Source organism: Buteo buteo, chromosome 8 (genome assembly GCF_964188355.1).
Source record: "Buteo buteo chromosome 8, bButBut1.hap1.1, whole genome shotgun sequence".
Taxonomy (NCBI): Eukaryota; Metazoa; Chordata; class Aves; order Accipitriformes; family Accipitridae; genus Buteo; species Buteo buteo.
In genome coordinates this window covers 34,039,505-34,059,033 of record NC_134178.1, presented here as the reverse complement: position 1 = coordinate 34,059,033, position 19,529 = coordinate 34,039,505, and the positions used below count along the sequence as shown (strand labels likewise).

The window sequence follows — 19,529 nt, the reverse complement described above, 5'->3', positions numbered from 1 at the left end:
GAGTTCTCTACTATGTTATTTGTTTGCTTAAATACAAAGAGCTTATTCATTAATCTTTTATTAATTAGCGATTACCATCTTAAAAACTAATAAAAGAACCTAAATGCTAAGGGATTGAAAAGGAGTGAGCTATAACTTCAAAGTGTGTGTGCGCTGAATAATGATGAAAGAGGTGTTGGTGACTTGATCACAATGAAACAATTGAAATGTTTATACTGGATATTCACATTTCTTTTTAAGCATAGATTGAACCAATGTACCTATTTTTCAACCATCTTGTCTTTGAAATAACCCGCTGATTATGCCTCTTTTTTTTTTTTTCCCCTATTTTTCCTTTTTTGTGTGTGTGTGTGTGTACTTCTGGTAGATAATAATCAAAAAGACAGAATGACCTTTTTCTTTTGCATTTATGGGCTTTCATCTATTTGGACAAAACTAATTTTGCCAGTTGGATCGGGGAAAAATAAAATCTTCAGGACTGGTAGATGGACCTTTGAAATAAACTATTGCTCACCAGACAATTACATTTGTGTATTTGTAAAGGAGATTCCAGTTATCAGGTTATCAATATCATATTTGTAGCTGTGCTCTGTAATATTTTCCTTATTATTTAATAAACCTTGGAAGGGAGTGATACTGGCTGGAGTGGTAGCAATGGTAAGGAGGTGGGAATTTGCCTCTGGACAAGAATTCTGATCTGTCAGACTTCTCTTTCTAATCTGGACTACCTCAGTATATATAAAAGAAAAACTTGAAACAGAAATTGCATTCACTGTTAGGTAAGTTAATGCTTACTAGAATTTTCATCCTGTTTTACTTGTAGAGTTGCTGGAGTTTGGAATGTTGAGGTTTGGATTAAGAAGAGTGCTGTTGTTGAATGCTTTTAGAAAATTGGTTGCTCAATAATAATTCTAAGAGGAAATAAAATACAAGTTGTATAGCTCTGTACTAATGAATAAACACATTCCCTAATATACTCGCCTTTTCTTACATACTCTGACCTCTCTCACTAGTTCCTGAAGTCTTACCCTCTTTCTCCTTCTCTTCCCTTTGTCTGCTCAGCATTTCTTCTCTGGCTGGGTAAGCACATGCTGTGTCTGGTTGTGGTGCAACAAGTGAAGTACTCAGCTTTCAGTTGCCTTTGAGAATAGGTGAAGTGAATGAATTAAAACTAGTTTTGGTCTCTCTCTTCTACCCATATGAATTTGATATAGGTCAGCAGTACGGTTGTTGTAGGAGCTAACTGTCCTTGCAAAAATGGTCTAAAAAAGTAGTGGGAAAAAACTTTTTCTAGTCAGGTAAGCAGATTTCGATGTGATATAATGGCTAGAATATATGCTGAATCATGAAGTTCCTTTATCTAAATATATCTTTTATCTTTAAAGATTTAAAAAAGAAAATAACATATCCTAATTTACATAACTATGTTTCTTCCTGTAAAAAGATAATGTTGTGTTTAACTATGGGATCTGCTTCATTAACAGTAAAAACATCTATGATAGTAACATTTAAATAAAAGTATTCTCCAGTTGCTTGCTGTTATGTGATGGCAGGCTTGTCCGCTGCTCTATATCTTTGTTCAATGCTCTGTAGATTAATTCCGTTTCAAGATTTTTTCATTTGCTGATGTAGAGTTGAGAGTTGTAAACAAACAAATCCCCCCAAAACCCTAAACCCCAAACAAACAAGCAAAACCCCCAAAACAAAACAACAAAAAAACCCCAAAACCACACCAACCCCAAACAAACAAAATCCACAAAAACCCCACCCCTAAAAAAACCCAAACAAAACAAAAAAGAACACACACAAAAAAAACCCAAGAACAGGAACAAACTTCAGCAGCAATACACTTAATGGTCACCAGAAAAGGCTTGGGAGTCTTTGACAGACAGTCCTTAATGAAAGTAGACAAATTAAACTTTCTTTCCCTCCCCTCCATTTTGAACAGCACAGTAATTATGTGATTTGTCTACACTGAGAGATTTAGTCATTCACACTCTCCCCTTCCCCCCTTTTTTTCTTGTTCTTTGGGTGCTGTCACCGCAATAGGCCATACTGTGTATGTGGTAGCTGATTGACCTACATCTTGGAGAGAAACAGTTGCGTGTCCTCCCTTTTACTGAGAGGACACGTCTGTATAACACTCCAGTTTGGTCAGATAGTAAGGGTGTAGACCATATCAACTTCACCTCCTACTCATCAGGACAGGTCTCCTACACTGCATCAGCAGGTCTTGCACACTACATGCCCCCATGCTATGTCCCAAAACTTTAAGCATATGATACCAGCATGAACAATTTTCATGAGATGCATTGCACTGATCATAATTTTGGATTTGTTGAATTAAAAATAAAATAATTTTATATATGTAAGTCCTAAGGCCAGAGGGATGTCACATGCAGCCCACAAGAGATTGGGGTCAAGCCCTGTAGTGTAGATGTGACCAGTCCTCTCCAGAAGAGGATCTCCAAAAGCTCTTTGCTCCAAACAGCGTACATGGGTGCTGATCCACACCACTTTTTCCAGGGGTCAGAGCTTGCTCTCTGGCACTGGCCACAAAGATAGTGTAGTTATAATTTATCACCCGGGTAAGCAACTAAGTTAATGTGTGTATTTGGAAGAAGCCGGGGAGGAGAGGTGGGAGAACAATTTTGGATACGCTGTCCAGCTAGGACTGTGATATGTGCACTAGAAGTGTTTTAATCATAATGTATAGGGAGGTGTGCAAAGGAGGCCCTCCATTCTTTCATGAAATATGTGGAGAATTGTATCCACAACAAATACTTTAGAATCTTTCCAGTGGAAGAGTAAGTCCTTGAAAAATGTATGTGTTTTATTCTGGAAAAAGTAACTTTAAGTAAAAAAGTTAAAAAACTGGGCTTTTTTAAATGCTAGCTTTTCCCAGTAAATATACTATTTTTATTATGTCTTTAAGTAACAGAACATTTCCCCTGAATATTTTTCCTATTTTGTTTTACATGTGCCAAAACAAGCAACAGTCCTTTCTGAAAAGCACTGGGAATTAATGTCAATTTATGTCACTGCATGTCATCTTAGATATCTTTTGTTCATAATCAACCTTATACTGAGTAGTGCTAGCAAGATACTGCTGAGAATTATCATGGGTAGATGGGTCTCATTTCACAATGAAGAACAGGATCTATTACTAAAGGGTTTGAGATGCAGTCTTCGTTACGGAGCAAAGTGGAGTTGGAGTCATTGGCCCACTCTTCCTTTTGCCATCTTCTCTTCCATCCCAATCAATTGCGTTATGGTATGCCCTAATCCCATAGTATGCCTATGCATGTGGGAACTCTGCTTTTTGCCAGGGGTGAGAAGACACACTGCTGACAGAAGAAAAGGGGGAGACAGCTCTTGCTCCTCATCCTCCCTGATAAAGGAATGGATAGCAAGCCTCAGAACTCTTCAGGGAGAAGTGGAGGCCCAATAGCCTGGAAAGAGAATAGGCTGAATTGTGCAATGTGGGCATGAGATTGGTACAAGACATTCTATGTTACAGTAATATGGGAATATAAGAGTTCTTAATTGTTCAGTGTGATACTTGCTTCAAATTGAATTGGTACTGTGGCATCTTATTATCTATCACTGGCCATGGAGGTATCACAGTATCGTTTAAGACAGTTTTCCTGAAGTATTGGCTGATGGTATTGGCTGTTACTGACTCTTAGTATGAAATACTTGAAGATGTTAAACTTTTTATTTGGCATTTTTTTTTACTGTTTAGTGTTACTACTTAATTTATGTTTGCTTTGCTCATGTAGGCCTTGTTTAAGTGCTTAAGTAGTTGATCAGTCTGTTACGTGTGGGGAAATTGAATTGTAGAAGGCAAGAGTTCTTGCAGTTTTTAAGTTCATGGGTCAATTCTTCTATCAATATCTTCAAGACTTATATAGGTATGCAAGTTTAAATTTTTTTCTCTTAGAATTTTTTTTGTCCTTCTTTTTATCAGAAAGGAACACTTAGACTTCATATTATGCCAGGAAAAAAGAGGCAAATACTGGTTTCATTTGGGGTTATTTTTGTTGGGTGGTGGGTTGGTTGGTGGGTTTTGTTGGATTTTTGTTTGTTGTGGGTTTGTTGTTTGCCTTTTTTTCCTTTGACATGAAACACATGCAAGAGGAAATACAATTCCATGTGCTATGGCTGATATTTTTATACCAGAGAGATTGCTGGGTAGGTATTTTTTTTAGTAGAAAGCTACTTTCTACCTGCTATTTTGGTGATGAGGGATTATAGCTATTAATATTTCACATTTCTTACTAGAACACTAGGAGCTTTGCTTTAATTTGTTTGGTCTTCTGCATAACTATGTAACGAAAAAAACACTGGAAAGTTATTTTAATGATTACTGCAAAATTTCTGCTGTTAATAATTTTGAATGCTTAATATCAATTTCTCATTATGTCAATATAAGTTGTACTTAATATTTTTACTATCAGTTAATAGCACCTCATATTAAGGAAAACCTTTCCACAAGTCTTTCTGGTCTCCTCTATTCTTAGTTCTGCAGCACGTTATGTATGTTTCTGTTTTGCCATTTTGTAATCAATATACATCTGAAAACTACTTGAATTATTTACAATGTATGGATAGGCAGCTGTCTTTCCTTAGTAGTAGTGAAACTCGAGTTTTCTTCCAGGATTTAAAGTACAGCTCTTGTTTAACAAGACCATGTTTATTTCAAAGAAACATATCTGTTGTGTGAAGAGGAAGGGCTAGCCCAGGAACACGTTTCTCTCTCAGATAAGCGATGCTTGTATGAACACTCCTGCATGGGGGATGCTGTGTAAATAGGTGATGTTTGTTGTATTTTGGTTTTCTCTTCTGTCAATGCTGGCTGCAGTAATCCTTCACAGAAGTACCATAATGCGTTTCTTCTTAAGGACCCGGGAGAGAAGGAAAGGGCTACCTGTTATGTACCTTTGTTTTTCCCAAAAGTAAAACCAGGAAAAGTAGATGGGGTGGTGTTTCTGGGTAGTGCATGTATTTATGCATATTAATGTGTGTATTATATATGTTTATATACATACATACATATATACACAAAAGAGCATGTTGGCCACAGCAACTTTTTTCTCTGTATTGCTTATTGGCTAATTTCTACTCTGCCCTTGCCACGTAAAGGTAGCTTCCATATAGGTAACAGACTAGATTATTTAATGGGATAGTATCAGTGGTGTCATTATCTAATTTTATTTTTTGTCGCTACTTTGTAAATAGTGTTTTTCACTTTAAGGTTCAGTCCTCTGATTGTACTTTGATAACAGTTAATTTCAGTTGCAATTTTCAGCTGGGATGGAAGGAATCCCAACTATTTATAGATACTGCAGTGTAAAAATAATTCAATAGAGCCTTTTGATAGTAGATTGATTCCCCCCCCACACACACACACACGCTAGCTGCAATTAAAGACATCTAGCTCACTTAGTGTCTTGCAGAATTGCAGTGCAATTTGCTCTGACTTCTTTGACTGTATCCAGTTATAGTGGTATTGATTATGTCTTTGCACGGCATAACGGAGTTCAGAAATAACATTCCTCGTTTGGTGTTTGGTTTTTAGTGGTGTTTGTGAGTTTTCTTCTTTTTGGAAATAACTCTTTTGTCTCAGTTGCATTGTTATTTTCTGTGAAATTGCATTAGAGCATGATTTCTCATTCAGTTCCAAAAGGGGTTAGGTACAGGGCAGAAACCAACCATTGGGACCATGGAAAGCAAAAGCACTCTGCTTCTGCTTGCTTCTCTTCACTGCAGAAATAACTGCTGCTTCAAAATAAAACAGTGGTATACTTCCTGTCTTGCTAATTCAGCTGTTTCATAAAGAACATCTAAAGTATCTTCAGGGACAGGTTGAGTCAATGGCTAGCTGCTCTGTTTAAGGTACTCGGGGGAGGTATTCATATTTACTACTTCAGCATCTGTTTTGCATACCTACATGAGGATCCTAGGCTTCTACAGTTAGCAGAATTTCATGGAACGCTTTAGAGTTCTGGAAACCCTTGACTAGTTCTTCTGGCTGCTCCTGTAGTAGTACAAACAAATGCATGTCCTATACCATGGCCGGTTCTGGACTTCCCAATACAAGAAGATCATGAAGACAAATATTGATTATACTATAGTGAGTCCATGCTGCTTGGGTATTGGAGTGTGTGACATATGAGGAGAGTCAGAGAGCTGTGTTTGTTTGGACTTAAGATGAAGGGAGAGATCTTCCTACTGCCTACTAGTAAGACATGAAGATAACAGAACAAGGCTCCTCTCAGAGGTGTGGTGGTAGGATGAGAAGTGGTGGACAAGAGCTGCAGCCAGGGAAATTCCTTTCTTGATTTGATCAAGAGGTTGCTCTGCATGTCCCCCAGAAGTTCCTTGTGACCTAAATCATTCTCTGGTTCTAGATTATGTTTATTTTTATAAGGATGGAGTTCTATTTTTTTAATTATATTTTTTCCTTAATTTTTGTACTAGTGAAGGTGAGACTGCAGAGGCAACTGCATATTTAGATAGGCTAGGCAAAAGTAAGAATGTGTCTTATCACTGTGTAATAAAGTGTCATATTCCCCTATCCTTACCTCGTAGGGGTCTGCCTATGTAGCTGAATAATGTAAATACCTCTATGTTAGTTTATTAATGCTTGGCTTGTCAGCAGGCTGCTAACATGTCCCTGCAAGTTTGGTGATGTGGTCTTCTGCTGCTAGTGATCTTTAATGTGTTCAGAAAATACCAGTTCAACACCCATCTGTAAGAAATAGCATGGTGTTATTAAAATAAATAACCCAATGTCTGTTTTGCATTCCATAAGACAGTATACTCTGTCCTACTGTAACATGAGCAATATTTGATGGTGTTAAGTAGGTAAGTAAGCCTGTAAGTAACTTTTCCTATAGAGGTAGTATTGAAACACTCCTAATAACTGTTTTCTGACTTCTGTTTGGTTTTAGCATCATGTTCTGGATTGTTACTAACGAAGTCTGCTTTATGTGTACATTTGGGATTTTTTTTGTAGAATTTCAGATTCCTGGAAAAAAAACCTTAGAATTTGAACCAAGTAAATATGAGCACTAAAAACCACAAGGCAATTAAAACCACTAATCGTTATTTTGTAAAAGGTAACTAAACCGTTCTTCTGAATCCTGTCATTGAGATTAACAATATTTTCAATGCTTCCCAAAAGTACAGGTAGTTTGTTGCCACATTGTTTTAGTTTGAGTGGAAGAACAAAAAAGTGTCACTTGTGTCCTTTGATCCTTTCTCCTAGTTCATGTGTTTCTGTGAAAACATAAAATTCTTTTCATTCTTCTAACTCTCTTTGGAAAAACAGATGCAGTTTTTCCTGAGAGCTCTGTGGAGGGGGAAATGGGAAGAAAAATGAAGCAGTCGGGGGATCCTGAAACTGCTTTACAAGAATAGTTTACTAAATAGGAACCATTGGTATTTCAAACAGTTTATTTCTTTTGTCATTTGCAGCATGGACAACACCAGCAGCACACTGCTTTGCAAAGGTTTCTTCTTCGATACTTGACTGCAAGCCCAAATTTTTCTTTAGATACTTGAGTGTATTCTTGAGTGTTGTTCATACTGATTTCAATGTTGTTGATCATCTCCCCTTGCTCTTCCACCAGAACTGATATCTGGATAAAAAGTTCCTTTAAGTCTTTGACCTGGTTCTCCAGATTGACTAGTTCTTTGTGTCTCTGTTCAATCTCTGAAAGCTGAGCTTTGGTAATTTTTACTTCAGTGAGTAGATTTTCATTGAAAATCTCCCATTTTCCTTGTTGGAGCATGTCATTGACTTCTTCCTCAGATACTTCTTTACCAGCTACTTCAAGCTGACGAACAATAAATCTTCTGCATTTCTCTTGCTTAGCAGTTATAGCATCGTTGTATGACAGCATAGCATTTAGGTAACGCTGGGATAAGAAAGCGTGCTGGGAAGCTAAAATTCTTACTGTGGCACGTGATGGCCCATGCTCATTTTCAGCCTTTTTCACTGTTTTTGACAGTTCATCCAAACTTTTTCGTATATGCTCTGCTTGAATTTTTATTTCTCTTGCTATGTTAGATTCCTTTTTAAGAACACTGAATCTTCTCATTGAAGATAGTAGGCTTTTTTGTTGTTGACTGAATTTATGAACTTCCTCCACCAAATTATTAATTTCATTCTGAAGCTTCTGGATTTCATGCAAGTGCCTTTCAGTTATGGGCTCTTTTTCATAAATAATGGCCTGCTGTTCAAACTCCTCCTGCTCCTCTTCTTGTACAGTTGCACCATTGTTTTCTCCAGCTAGCTGTAGTTCCTTAGCTCTCAGTTTAAGCTCTTGGAGGCGGTCTTTCATGGTTTTTGTGTTCAGGGTTCTTTTTCAGTTTTTTTTCCCCTCTTGCAACACAGGGAGTTAATTCCAATATCTTTTTTCTTGTTTCACTGTAATCAAAGTGTAACAACAATCAATGTTAGCAGTTATATGTATACATGAAAAGTAGTTTTGGAGATTAGAGCTACTTCTTCCCTCTGCACAAAAGTAAAGTAAAAGTAGCAATGAATTGGAAGTTGTAGGTATTCTGAACAAATGTACAAGATAGGTGGCATCAGTGCAATCCACCATTTAATCCAGTTTCTGTAGGACTTAATCATAACCTAAAGATTTTAATTTATCTTCGCGTGGGTATGGTTAACACTCTTCCCTCAGCTTCTTCACTATAGTGGGTTTTTTTCCACATACAGTGATTTGTAGCCCAAGCCCGTTTTTGTGGTAGATTTGTGGTGTAGGGTCCAGAACTTAGAACAATGAGGAATATGGCATGTGGAGAGGACTTTTATTTTGGGGAGGAAAAGAGGAGTAACTCAAATTCTTACGTTATTGTAATTCCTTACTTGATGAAAATTAATCAACTTTTCTTTTTTTTTTGGAAATAACAGTGAACGTGATGCTCCATTTTTGGATTCTCAGTAGGAAACACACACTTCAGCTTTTGAGGTTATGAGATAGACTAATGAATCAGAGTTCTGGCATGAATAAGTTACTTCAGGCTTTTAGTTTAGCCATGCTGAAAAAACTTTCTCCATTTTCCTTGCCTTCCCTTGCCTGGGGAGGTAAACTGATAGTAACTGAAGCAGTTAACTCTACAGCAAAACAGAACAGCAGAACTCTAATAATTAAAGAACTCTAATAATTTAGCATGAAAATACTTTTATTTTTTTAATGTCTGAGTTTTCATAGAGGTGGATCCATATCACTAATGTTGCAACTTGAAGATTTTCTAAACTTTTTTGGATTACTGTCATCTATTCTTACATTGTCATTTGCAGTCTTCAAAAAATTTATGCAAATATACTTTGTGCACCATAGTGGGATACAATTCAGTACTGTTTCTTAATTAATAGAAAGTGGATTTAGTTCTGTTTTCTACCCTAGCTGTTGTGCAAGCTTTACTGGAGATATAATTAAGGAAAGTTTCTATTGTGTATGTTTTAGAAAATATCTAAGTTCAACTATTTCTAATTATGGGGAAGAAAGTATTTTCCTCAAACTCTACATGAATGTTTTCCTTGGACTATGATCAAGAATGGAAAATTTCAGTAAAAAGTAAAATGCTCAGTATGTTATGGGATTTTTACTTGGGGTCTTCTGGTTAAATCAAATGTGTGTCTTTCAAAGGACTGTTCAAGCGTAAACATTAAACAGTACAGCTGTATCTCCTGGCTGTTTTCAGAGGTTTCAGGGCAGTCTTCTGAAATAGTAGTGTTTGATAGGTACATTTTTTCTTAAACCCCAATTGTAAACATTGATTTATTTATTTATTTTAGTAAGCAAATGCAGTATTTCTCTATAGTATCCAAAAGGATTCATTTGTAGTAACTGCAAAGGATCAATCCAGTAACCTGTCAATATGCAAATGATTTTGTTACATTTGAAGAGCTTCAAATGATACTGCTGTGGTATCTCTGCTCCCTTATGCATATTTAAAGTCCCTAAATAGGTTTTTGCATAATATAAGTCATGGAGTTGAACACTCTGAACATGTCTTCCACAGACTTAAGTCTGATTGTCTGCAGGAGGATTAGCTGAAAAACAAAACTTGAAATGCTGCAGAGATCAATCATGAGAAAGAACGTTGAAATGCTACCCTAGTGTGGATTTCCCTTACTGTTTGGGGCTGGGGTTTTTTTCCCCTTAATGCCTTAGTATCTGAATTTAGTGTTTGTTGATTCACATCAAGAGAATCCAAAAAGCCTGGCAGTCATTAGAAGTTACGGTAATGTACTGAGACTTGTGATCAGGTAAGCTTGATAGCAATTTATTGGAAAACATCACTTTGGGGTGGGGAAAATGCAACATATATTAATTTTGTTACAGTAATTCCCCTTCATTGCCTAACTTGCTGTGTATCTCCCCACAGCAGAAGTCAGGCAATTTCTTCAAGGTAACATTCTTTAGGAATGTTTCAGAGCTGTTTGGCACCAGGAGACTGCTGCAGGGAAAGTTCAGTCTGGGGCATGTGAAAGGAACCAGGAGTGCTAAACAATGCTTCAGACAAGTGACCTGAAAATCTGTTTTAGTATAGCCTAACACATCTGTTGACCCATATTAATTTAGCATGGCTTGACAAGCCTCTGATTAAAAGCAAGTTCTAAGGGCAGCATTAATGCTTATGATGTGAGGTGGCAAGACTTTCTTGTATCTAAGAGAATGCAAGTAATTACTGAAAAACTCTAAAACATTCATCCAGTCATCCAGTTACTCCTTCAGAACACAGTACAATTTCTGGAAAGGGCAGTTACCGATTTTTTCATATGATGATTCTCTTATGGTTTGAAAGTAAGTTAAACACAGGAGCATAAGAACCATACTGGGTTTCATCTTCAATTTGTGTATCCATTAACAATTGACAGCTACTTTTTAATGTTTTGGGTGCATCAGTCTTGAAATAGCCGTATTCCTAGGGGAGGTAGGGGGGAGGGGAGAAGCAATGGAATTGCAAATCTGCAAATATTCTCAAAGATCAAATTTGCAAAGAAGTAAGCAGAAAATACTTAAGTTTGATGTTAATGGATTTTTCTGTTTGTTTGTTTAAACATCAGTCTCCCTAAAGAGTGGAATCTAAGCAATTGAACCCTGGTTTTGTGTCTTATATCCTATCGGGCTTGACTTCAAAACCTGCCACTAAACGTGCTTGCCAATAAATGTTGTTGATTATACTGGCAACTGAAACGCATGCTGGCTTCAAATAAATAAGGATGTCTTCATGACAAAGATAACTTTGGAAATTGTTGGCCTGTCTTCTTGAGTGTTCCACAACAAGCTTTGTTCATATACTAAGTTCTTGTTGTTGTCCTACATGTTTGTGTGTATGTATAGGGGTACGTCCTGTTGTTCTTTTGATTGAGATGAAAGATCTATTTCCTTGAATTTTTTGTCAAGAGAGGGAGATTATGCCTATTCTTTTACAGTTAAGGGAATATGTGGACTGAAAGCACTCCAGTGACTTAGTGTGTCCCCTACATTCAAAAAAATATTTTAAAAGATGATCCTTCTTAAGCGATAAAGTAGCACAGCCTAGCACATCCTCATCAAACTTTTTCTTCATTGAAGGCTGGAAAATTTAGGTTAAAACAGCTAAGAGACTGCAGTAAAGGCAAAGCAAATCAGTAGATGGGAAAGCATTAGCTTGTTAAACTGTAGCTTCAAATCATTGACTATGTTTAGAAATGGCCCTAAATGCTCTTACACATATAAATCTGAAGAGCCTCGGTGAGGTTTGCCCATGTTTCTGGCCATTCCTGTGTCATAAATGCTGCTGTGTCATCTTTTATCTGAACTGTTACTGATGCTGAAACCATGTGGTTGGAGCTGGGATCACAAGCTGCTGGCCAGGCTTCAATAAAAGATAATCTGTAGAAATGGAGTTGCTCTAATAATAAGGCTGCAGTAACTTAGGCAAACTGATGTGGCACTGTGTCTTCTCTGTTCACGCTTAGAATCAATGTAAGACTGAAAACATAGCCAAAGAACAGACAGGGCTACAGGATGGATTTGGGCAGGAGGTGGCTGGGGTAAGGAAGGGAAAGGAGGAAGAATCAGGCCCAGTTTTGCCCAGTACCTAAGTTGTACTTGGAGTTCAAGGGTTATTGGTGTGCTTTCATACACATATTTGGGGAGAAAAATTAGGAATGCACATGCGGTGTTTCAGTTTGGTCACTCTGGCATACCTTATCTTCTAGAAAGGTTTGCCTTCCCGCCCCTCGCAGTGTTTTTATCATGCAGATCCACTGGTGATTAAGTCTGTATTTGTCCTTCTGGTAGGCATCTTTATATATAGTTATATATAGTTGACAGGTTCAGAAATGCAATTTTCACATCCTTGTCAAATACATTTTAAGGGTATTGCAAGAATCTTTGCCTTCTGATAACTTTACTGTGTTGCTCATCAGGGTTATGAATCTCTCCAGTCAAACTGATGACATATGTGGCTGGGAAAGTCTTTATAATGACAATTACCTCAGCACACTGACTAGGGGAATAATAGATCCTGATGACTGGACCACCATTATTAATCTGTCATGATGATAAAGTATGTCCTGAATTCAAAGATAATGAATTTGGCGGAAATGAAAATTTTTATATTATCCTCTCCATTTTTTAAGGGAAAAAAAAAAAAGCAAGTTGAAATATCCTTTCGCTTAATTGCAAAGCAGCCATATAGAATGTTCTTCCACCTGTCTAATTTATCAGTAGACCCAGTAAACAGGGAGCCTACATCCAAAAATAACATTTGGGCTGCATTAAGTTAAAAGGCATAAATGGATATGTGAAGTAGATAAGTTGATAATATGGAACTCTTGTTACTCGTTATAATTAGATATATTGTCTTCTCTTTTGGCTTTGATGAATTGTTTTATTTCCTCCCACTCCTCAACTTACCAAAACCTCCTATTTATTTTAATTTCCATAGTTTTGTTCACTATTTCTTGGTTATTCAGCACCTTCATTAAAATGCCTAACACAAAAGCCTCTGTTTGTATTTGATCTTTGATGCAATTTGCATGCCTTCGTGCATTCATTTTAACATACTGTGGTCCACCAGGAGAAGAGGACTTGCAGACAATCAAGGGACAGAAATCTGTCTTAAAGAGCTCTTTGAGATGTATGATCTGTGTTCTGCGTCATACTCATTCTTTATGTCTGCTGAAATAGTACCTTTTTTTTTTTTTTAATGATTGCAAAAAAATAAGTGTCAGTTTGTTTTCCTGTTCTGTAGTTATGAGTCCATTAAGGGCACTGGGTAGAGGACAGTTTCAAGCAACATGTAACCTGAAATTCCTTAGGGACAAGTAATCTTATATATTTTTTTTATTGTTTTTTTAAATCCATTTCCAGACTGCAGTGAAATTACATTATAGCTCTGTTATATGGTGCCAACAAACCTGTATAACTGTTATTTTTGAGCACAGTGGCTCTGAGTAATGTAGGGATTCATACTCTGGTCTGGAACTTGATTACTGCTTTATGTGTCCTAAGTTTAGCAAGAAAAAATTAGTGAGACACATCTACCATTTAAGTGCCTACAGTTTAACTTATAGTTAAAACTACAGTTTACTTATAGTAGTCTGTGGGGAAAACTTGGGGCTTGAGTTAAATTTCAGTTTTCTCCAAAGCCTGTGCTCTCTCGTATATTCTCACAAGAAAAGAAGGAACTTGTTTGATGGTCTTTTGGAATCTTGCCCTATTACCCAAAGATATATCTTAAGTAACTAAAGTAAGCAATCTTGCTACAGGTTATGTTTAATTTCTCCTCTGTTTAAAAACTTTCTTTTAACTTAAATACCTTGTAAACAAACATGCTTAAATCAAGGATTATTACACAGCAAGGTGGTTGGATGAAATTATCCTTTTAAAGCATCTCTGTCTTAGGATGATAAGTCCTTAGAAAAACATATTTAAAAATAATTCTAAGTTCAAGTGCTGTTTGTGGGAAGCGTGGGAGTGGCTCAACAGGAAAATACCAAAGGCAGAGAGCTTGCCCTGGTTATAAGCCTAAAAAAAGATGCCATTATATGTGGAAGGTAGCTATTACATGATATGATAGTGCAAAATCAGTAACATTTTCAGCACAGAGGACTTAAGTGCTAATAGGTATCTTATTCTTAATATTAAAAAATACTAACATGCAAAAGTAATTTGTCAGCCTTTCTCTCTAGGAAATAACCTGTAGCACATTGCTTCTGGCATTGCCTACTACGTAACATTGAGGAAATATATTCTGGTGGCTTGTCCCTTTGAGACAATGTTACCCACCATAGCTGCCATAAGACTACCAGTGAAACCAAAATGACCAGTATCCAGGAGCATAGAAATGCTGTGTTTGAAGCAAGGTAGCTTGGGAGTTCTCTAATTAGTGTGAAATAGATCATGAGAGGTGGAGAAGTGTTGATACTGAGTAAAACCATGAGATTTAAATGGAGTAAAACAGGTCTTACTATTCAAGAAGTTTGTAAGATGGGGAAGAATGAGTCCAAAGTTGCTGGAAAACTGTAATCAAATCATGCTGCTAGAGTAAGCCCTCCAAGGGACATGTAGAGGGGGAAAATATACTTTAGTTACTTAAAATAATTCACATGTTCTTGGGCGTTTGGCCAGAAATCTGTAACACAATCATGTTGCAGGACATGTAGCTGTCTTGTGTTGTGTTGATTGTGTGGTTGTGGCATGATATGGGAAAGAATCCTGAGAGAGAAGGTAAAGGAATAATACAAGGTATAGACTTTAGCATTAGTGGAGTGGGAGAATATAGCAGTTTGTAAATCACCTCTATTACAAGCTTTTATACTTTGAAAATCTCTACAACTGTCAGTACTTCTCTTACATTCCAATTAAAAAAATGTGGGGGTTTTTGCTATTCTATAAAGTGTTTGGTTCAAAGATGCACAGTGAATCGGTGGCAAATCTGAGATTGTTCCTTGAAGTTTTGGGACCTTTGTTATGAATGTGTGGCTGCATGCTGTTATGAATGTGGAAGACTTGATGAAAAGCATCTACCAGCAATTCCCATGTTCCCTACTGATACTTTGGGTAATGGAAGGTGGTGAGTTCATGCTTTTGCACTGACATAAGTCACAGTAGCGGTGACACATACTGCACCTACAAGTCCCGACTGACAAAACAATGATCTCACTCTGCAAATCAGTCTGTAGGTTATTCTCTGTAATTGTAAGGGAATGGAGTATCCCTTGATTAAAAGCAAAACTGAAGAATTTACTTAATGTTTTGATGGTGGTTTTTTTCACCTATTAAACCAGAGATTTACTGTCAGTAGTGCTCTTTAAGAGACCTCAGAAATGAGCAGTAGAGAGAAGTCAATTTATATGTTGTAGATGCCTGGGTTTATTTGTTTATTTCCAGCAAGGATAATACTAGAAATCAGTACCTTCACTTAATTAGTTGGTGCAAATGTGACGGCCACCTATAGGTCACAGAAATCCAAAAAGAAAATCATAATCTCCTCTGCCAAAAGATCACGTAATTAAGGTCCAGATATTGATATATTTTAAAGCAGTATTTGACAATAAATTAGGAGCAAGAAAGGGCTGCAAGAGGATAGAGGACAGGTGAAATTCTTTCCATTTAATAGGATATATAGTTTGAACTCCTGGTTAATGACTTTGTATTGCTATAAATCAGTTTCAAGATTTTTGTCTTCCTGACAGTAGAATTGCAGGCTCAAAATTTGTACTGTGCAACATCCCACGTACTTTACATTCCCATTTCATCTTGTCAGACCATATAGCTATGTATCACAACCTTGGAACTCACCTGTAATAAATGTAAGGATTTCCAGGCAGCTTTTTTTAAAAACATCTCTTATAGGCAACTTTGACTAAATAACTTAATGTTTGCCTAGGTATTGATATATCAAGGTGAAATAGAGTATAAGAAAATAATTCATATTTACAACTTTTTTAAATCTCATACAAAAATGCATGGCAATATCATTGTCATTGCTTTTGGAATTACACATCTGGAAGCTGAACATAATATTCTTGATGTGAGCTCAGACATCTCTTTGGATGCAGCCTATTTGATCAATAAGTATGATTAAACTGGTAGCAAAGCAGAGTGTGTCAGAGAATCATGTTTTCAGTAAATGGGAATATGATTCAGACCTGAGGTGAGAATGAGGCCACTTAAACAAAATTAAACAAATTATAATTGCTGACATTCTTGTGACCACTTCAAAAGGTAATATGACAATGAAGTTGCTCTAAAGTTGCCTAGAGATACTATAAACAGGATAAGTTTAGAATCTTATTTCTAACTATTCTCTTATTTAAATGTGACCTGGAGGAACTGTTTAGGGAAAAGGTTAAATTAGAGAAATGTCTCTCATATCTCCCTGCAACTGCATGAAAGCAAATTCCTAATTGATGTTTACAGGCAGATAAGCTTGTAGCACTTTATTCACCAGTTTTTCATTATAGTTTACCCTAATATTCAAAGGATTGTTTTGCATAAGAATTGAAGGCATGAAAAGCAAACTAGAGAAATGAAATAAACCGGTTTATTTGAGAAAAAGCCTAGTATCAATCAGTAAAAAAATTACTAATGGGTTTGTAATTGTTGTCAACAATCCAGAAGGCACAGGGGTTTCGAGTGCTAAAGAAGAATGTAGTTTAAGATCTGTTAACACCCACCATTTGGATTATTTCAGTGTAGTTAAAAGCTCTTAAAGGCAATCCACAAAAAGTCTTCAGAAAGAGGTGGCTCAGAGCTTAATCTTAGAGTACCTTATGGTCACCATGAGCAAAAAACTGTTGGCTAGTTCTCCTGTCTGCTTGTTAAAAATGTCAAGAGTTTTGTTTTCTGCGACTTCCTCAAAAAGCTGATGAACTGCTAGTAACTGAAGAGGAAAGAACAAACAAAACTGACAAACTGAAATCTGCCTGTTTGTGGATCAGGAGTTTGACTTTCATGGATATTAACATAAGCAAAACATAAAAAGACTAACAAACCTTTTCTTGCTATATCTGCTGAGGCCTCACTTCTCTAGGATAAAACTACTGATTGCTGTCCACAGGATTGCCCAAGAAAAAAGTTAATAGATGAAATTTCTGAAGGAAAAAGGGTAGAACTGCATTTTTTGATAGAGATTGACCATAGACTGAAGAATACAGCATTGTTCTTTCCCTTGTGTAGACGGCTGTTAAATTCAAAGGTTCTCTGTCTTCATTTTCCCAGGAATGCTAATTCAGCCACTTAAAACTATGGCTTCTTGAAGTAGCCTTAAAGACTGATATTCTTGATCTTAGATAAATCATTCTCATAAAGATACATTTTCCTAAAGTTGCTTTTAATCATGTTGATAGTTTGATACTGTAATACTTTGACATCAGGGTTGCTTTGCACTTCATTAATTTTGATGGCCACCATGCAGGTTTGACTCAAAATTTTGGGTTTGTGATAACTGGCTCTGATTAAACTAACCTTGAAAGCAGCATCTCTGAGACACTTTTACAGTTTAAGTGTATATGTTCCCCCGCCACTGTGTCAGTGTGTACCCTCTACAGTATTTAGTTTTCAGTGTTACGTTACTGTATGAGAATCCCACACAAGTGGAGAAAAAGGCGTAAATTACAAATTAAGCGTTTAAAAAAACCCTCCAAGTCTGCAAAACAAGAAAGCGAATGTGCACATACACTCGCGCAAAATACCCTCTTCCCAAATAAACCCTTTCTGTAACACTTCTTGGATTTTTGATGAAAGCTGAGATACAAATATGTCCATTTCATACTGGATTTTTTTTTTCACCAAATCTTTTGGATTATAAAGTAAACTGTAATACTGATTTTTTTTTTTTCTTTTTCCTCTTTGCTCAGTAATTTACATTTTAGAAACAGGTCAAGGAACACACATAGTTTGCGTTTAGACTGTTTTTCTCTGGCATGTCTTCTGGCTTCTAAGAGAAATATTGTTACTGAACTGCAGATGTCAGTTGTGCCAATGCACACATACACTCCCTTTCCACATTGTTTCCCATGACTCTTAAAGTTCAAAAGCTCTCTAGTTGCTTAAAAAAATCCTACTTGATATAAAAGCACTTGGTGCCTAGCTTTTCTTTATTTCTTGTGTAAAGTAAGTTTGTTACACTGAGAAGGTTCCAAATATACTTTATGTGAAATTGAAATAAGCCAAGCATGATTTTAGATACGAAAGTTTCTTACTCAGCAGACTTAATGTGATAAACCAACAGACACTTTCCTGTGCTTTCAAGTATGTTTTGATATATGCCTCCTACAGTTTTTTAAACATGAAAAATTGCTATATATGAAGTTCTACTGACTTGGAAAATTAAAATCAAGGTCTATCCTTTAAGATAACTCTGATGTATTCCCTAAGGAAGGAAGTTTTATGCATAAAACTTGTCTCAAAACCTAGCATTCCTGTGCATGAGCAGCAGAGCTCTGAGACTGTATTCACCTAGAGAAATATTCAATTCTTTGCAGGGTAGACATCTATTATTTGCATGTCTTGACACTTTTGCATTCTAAACACACTACACAGCCTTTTTCTGATATTTGCAACTTTATAAATGTTAAGTAAAAGAAAAGTCTTACCTTTTAATCCTGTGCTGTTGGGTTTCTGTTTTATCCTTTACAGAGGAACTACTGAGGTTAAGCTTCAGTATAATCTGAAAAACAGTGTTTCGAATATTTGCCTAAGTAATGCGTCTTGAGTGGCATTCCATTAAGTCTTTTCTGCATGCCTTCTGCTTCTAGTTCTTATTTAGTTGTCCAAGGGTTCATCTTCAGGAGCGGTGGTGTGAGAGAGAAGCTGACTTCTGCAACTGCAGTAGACAGGCAAATTGATTACTTTCTACTTGGGGAATCTGGTTCTGCCTGTTTGAAACCCAGCCTTGCTGAGAGGCGGATCACTGCTGGAGCTGCCCAGTAGTAGGAAGTGTCTAGGAGCAGCTCCCAAGAGAGAGACCTTGTAAGCTGGAAGTGGAGCACTGCCTACCTATGAAGCACAAGTGTAAGCGCAGGGATTGCTTTCTTCTATGCTGAAGCACGAAGGGAAAAGGAGGCAAGGGTAGGTCATGGATCTGTTAATGTACTTACCTGAAAAGGAAAAAAAAAAAAAAACAAAACAGCAAAATAATACCCTTTATCACGGTATCTTAAAAATATTTTAACTCCATTTGTAAGTTTGACCTAAAGGCTGAAGCAGGCAGGGGTGTACAGCAGGAAATGTATGACCTGTGCAGAACCACTTCAGTTCTTGGGGAGCATAAGGTGGAGACAGCTATTTGGATATGCTACTTTTCCAGGTACAGCACCTCAGCTGTATTTTTTGAATATAGTCAGTATTGCAACAGAAGTGCTGTGGAGAAAATGGAAGCTAATTGACCAAAACCACAAATCTTACGCCTTTCAAGGTACTAGAGGTTAAAAATCAGCAGCTACTGCAAGTTATAGGACATTAGTGTCACACTCACACTGAGGTATGCAGCTTACCAACATT

The 19,529-nt window shown here is 36.8% G+C and overlaps 2 protein-coding genes across 7 annotated transcripts in view; one reads left to right on the top strand and one right to left on the bottom strand.

Moving 5' to 3' along the window:
* ARL13B (ARF like GTPase 13B) overlaps positions 1–19,529 on the top strand; it is a 52,038-nt gene that overhangs the window by 13,552 nt on the left and 18,957 nt on the right. The window lies entirely within an intron of this gene.
* On the bottom strand, positions 6,704–19,375 carry STX19 (syntaxin 19). Its single transcript, XM_075034742.1, has 2 exons — positions 18,623–19,375; positions 6,704–8,437 (listed from the first exon to the last, which is right to left on the bottom strand). The coding sequence occupies exon 2, from the start codon at positions 8,349–8,351 to the stop codon at positions 7,473–7,475; it is 879 nt and encodes a 292-aa protein (XP_074890843.1). The 5' UTR covers positions 8,352–8,437; positions 18,623–19,375; the 3' UTR covers positions 6,704–7,472.

Bases quoted from the DNA above. Each gene is read 5' to 3' on its own strand.
- STX19 (XM_075034742.1), bottom strand. From the start codon at position 8,351: ATGAAAGACCGCCTCCAAGAGCTTAAACTGAGAGCTAAGGAACTACAG.